The 3,074-nt window shown below is 45.4% G+C and overlaps 1 protein-coding gene across 1 annotated transcript; it reads left to right on the top strand.

Annotated features, from left to right (window-relative positions):
• The first annotated feature begins 893 nt into the window (after window positions 1-893).
• LOC147891077 (uncharacterized) lies at window positions 894-2,481 on the top strand. Its single transcript, XM_087389607.1, has one exon. The coding sequence runs from the start codon at window positions 1,055-1,057 to the stop codon at window positions 2,393-2,395; it is 1,341 nt and encodes a 446-aa protein (XP_087245733.1). The 5' UTR covers window positions 894-1,054; the 3' UTR covers window positions 2,396-2,481.
• The last annotated feature ends 593 nt before the right edge of the window (window positions 2,482-3,074 follow it).

The raw sequence follows: 3,074 nt of genomic DNA, 5'->3' as shown, positions 1-3,074 counted from the left end.
ACGAAATTCTGCGAAAAAATGCAGTAGAAAGGAAAGAGATTTGTACCCAGATATATTGTTGAGGCAGGCACATCCGCGAATGGATGGGAGGACAGGATAGAAAAAGTTATAGTAAGAAGTTGAACCAATGAAAACCTCTACATGATGTATCCATTGACTAAAAATCACAACGGAGACAAAAGTTGCACGCTGACTTCCGACTGAAACATAGTTCCTACCTTGTCTACCCTTGTGTGTCTGAACCTCCTTCCTGCAGCTATTATCCCACAAATGAGCCTCATATTGTCCTATCCACCTATGCCTGGCAAGAAGCACCTTCGACATAAGAAGCTATGTGAACGCAGACCTAGCTGACGAACTTTCAAAGCCATCAATAGTAATGTTCACTCGACGATAAGCGTTGCGAGTACACTATAACATACACTATAACATACCTTGTCACACCGCGAAACGGCAGGCAGGAGGATGATGACGAAGCGACGAACTGCGAAATGGAAGGAAGAGAAAAATGCAAGAAAAGGGAGAAATCGAGAGCTAGGGAGGGAGGCGTGGGAGACGAAGCCCACATCCATGCAAACTAGACGACGCAAAGCCATGCAAGAACGTTAATTGGAGGGAATACAAGGACAAATCCATTGGAAACATGTGAGTACCACGTGGACCGCAAAAACGGGGCGGCAAATGCAACTTTAATTTTCCTGTAATTAAATAAATCAGGATTTTTGCTTTCCTCACCTGCCACACCATTACTTAGGCTTCCACTTTAAAAGTGGCAGGCCAAAAACTCTCTTGTAGTGTGAAAGTACGAATGAAGCGTTAAAGAATGCGATGTTAAACGCATTTATGTGGCATCTCATCTCATCTCAACTTTCATTAAAAGGAAGTTACTTAGAAGCAAGCAAGGAAGGAAAGAGGTGTTTCTCAGGTTTCATTTAAAGCAACTACTTTTAAGGTCCTTAAGAGGCACGCAAGCAGGGAAGAAGAATTCTGTCTCTCTCTCTCTCTCACACACACACAGAGTATCCTCTTTGTCATCTAAGAGTTTGAGCAAACTATGGCGTCTCCCTTCGATCAGAACCCTGAGTACCTGCCTCCCAGACCCCCTTCCTACACCTCCTTCCCTTCCTTTGATGGCCAATCCTATCACCACCACGACCGGGAAGATGCGAGGCAAGATTTCCGTGGCAAGCAGCGGCTTCGTGCGGAGTGGGGTGCGGAGGTTGGCCAGCAAATGGATGGGAGGGAGCGACAGATAGACGCCCCTCCTTACAGACATCCGCCTGCCTACGAGTACACTCGCACCCGGGGTCAAGCGAATGAGAGCGTCTCTCCGTTTCCGGCACAAGGTTTCGTTCCAGCGAGCTCCGCATCTTTATACTGCCCTGGCTCTGTCACGGAGCTTCAGTTAGCAAGAAGCCGTTATGGGTCTTTACATCCTACTGGCATAGAGGAAAGTAAGAAGAAAAAGAATTGGAAGAAAGGAAGGAGGAATGATTCGTTTGTGCGTTCAGGCTCTCGCGCAGAGGCCTCCGCTAGGCATTATAACGAGGTGGGCTTTAAGCAGAGAACGGACATTGCAGCGAGCTCGAACCAATCCACTATTGGCAGAAGTCGAGGAGATGGTGTGCTTGAATTTGGATATGGGAATCCCAAGTCGGGGAAGCCTTTCGTCGGGCAGCAAGCTACAGCTCATGCAGATATTGGAAGTGGGTGGGAAAGAAAGTTAGGGGAGGAAGACAGAAGGTCCACGTGCTCGTGGAAGCGGTCTGTTCTTGAAGATCGTTCACTAGCAAAAAGGATGCCAAGAACAGATGCCCAAACAACCAGAACAGACGTGAATGCTTTGGGACAGACAGTCACTGTTACCATCACAAAGGAAGCTTCTGTAATACAAGCGTGGATCGGTGGACAAGGCGTCAGCGAGTTATTTGGATTTGATGTTGAATGGAGGCCCAATTTTGAAGCGGGTTCCAACAACAAAGTGGCTCTCTTGCAGGTGTGTGGAGAGAAAGAATGCCTTATCATACAGATGCTGTTCCTTGACAGAAAACCCAATGCCTTGGGACACTTTCTTCTGGATCCTCGAAAGACGCTTGCAGGGGTGAACATCAGAGCTGATACTAAGAAGTTAGACGAGGACCATGGACTGGCATGTGACAGTATCATTGAGCTTACAACATTTGCTGCACAGAAGCTGAACCGAGGTGACTTGAAAAATGCTGGTCTGAAGAAGCTGGTGCAGGAAGTTCTGGGCTTGAACATGCCAAAGCCCAAAAAAATCACCATGAGCAACTGGGCCAAGCGAATTTTGGACCCTCTACAGGTGGAGTATGCTTGTATCGATGCATGGGTCTCATTTGCCGTAGCGAGCAGGCTGATGGCTACCAATTCCTGAGTCTTCACCATGATATTTCTGAATCGTCTCCACATGCTCTTGGTTTATGTTTATACTACTTTTAATGTGTCGTATACATTTTGTAAGTATTCTTTTAAATTTCTTGCCTAGTTTGATAGCAGAATTTGTTTCCAGTCGAGCCGCCTCTAAATCTCTCTTTTAAATATTGGAACATAATTTAGTCTACATGCACGCAAGTGTGAACTTATCGTCCCTATTTTATTTCTGTTCAATCCCCCCCCCGCCCCCCCCCTCTCTCTCTCTCTTTGATTTCTTTCTTCCCGTTTTTTCAGGAAATTTATAATGGTATATTTTTATGTGTGCTGCATGGATTATGTTTGGAAGGTGCATATGTCCCGACAGCTATTTTGTCAATTATTGTGGTGTTTTTGTGTGTGTGTGCCCATTCAGTGTATATAAATGAGTGGTCTCCTTTTACTTGTTTTTTGGTTTCTTCATTGTTTTCTTTCCTTAAAGTGGTTGTTATACTTTTCTTGAATTGCAATGTTTACTTCTTCTTCTTTTGCATTCTGTATATAGCCTTTCGAAGATTGAGCGCTGCTTGGGCTGCTTGGGCAGTTCTTTAAAGCTCTTTTGTGCAAGGGGGAAATAGGGATGTGATTGGCACCACTCTTTCCAACCTGGATTTTAGCCCTCAGGGAGGCATGGTGTTTAATTT

This window comes from Dipteris shenzhenensis, chromosome 18 (genome assembly GCF_047967505.1).
Source record: "Dipteris shenzhenensis isolate YYH24624 ecotype China chromosome 18, Dip_SZ_1.0, whole genome shotgun sequence".
Classification (NCBI taxonomy): Eukaryota; Viridiplantae; Streptophyta; class Polypodiopsida; order Gleicheniales; family Dipteridaceae; genus Dipteris; species Dipteris shenzhenensis.
The sequence above is the reverse complement of the archived record's forward strand: the minus strand, read 5'-3'. Positions and strand labels throughout refer to the sequence as shown.

Coding starts and splice junctions, on each gene's coding strand:
- LOC147891077 (XM_087389607.1), top strand. CDS start 1,055: ATGGCGTCTCCCTTCGATCAGAACCCTGAGTACCTGCCTCCCAGACCC.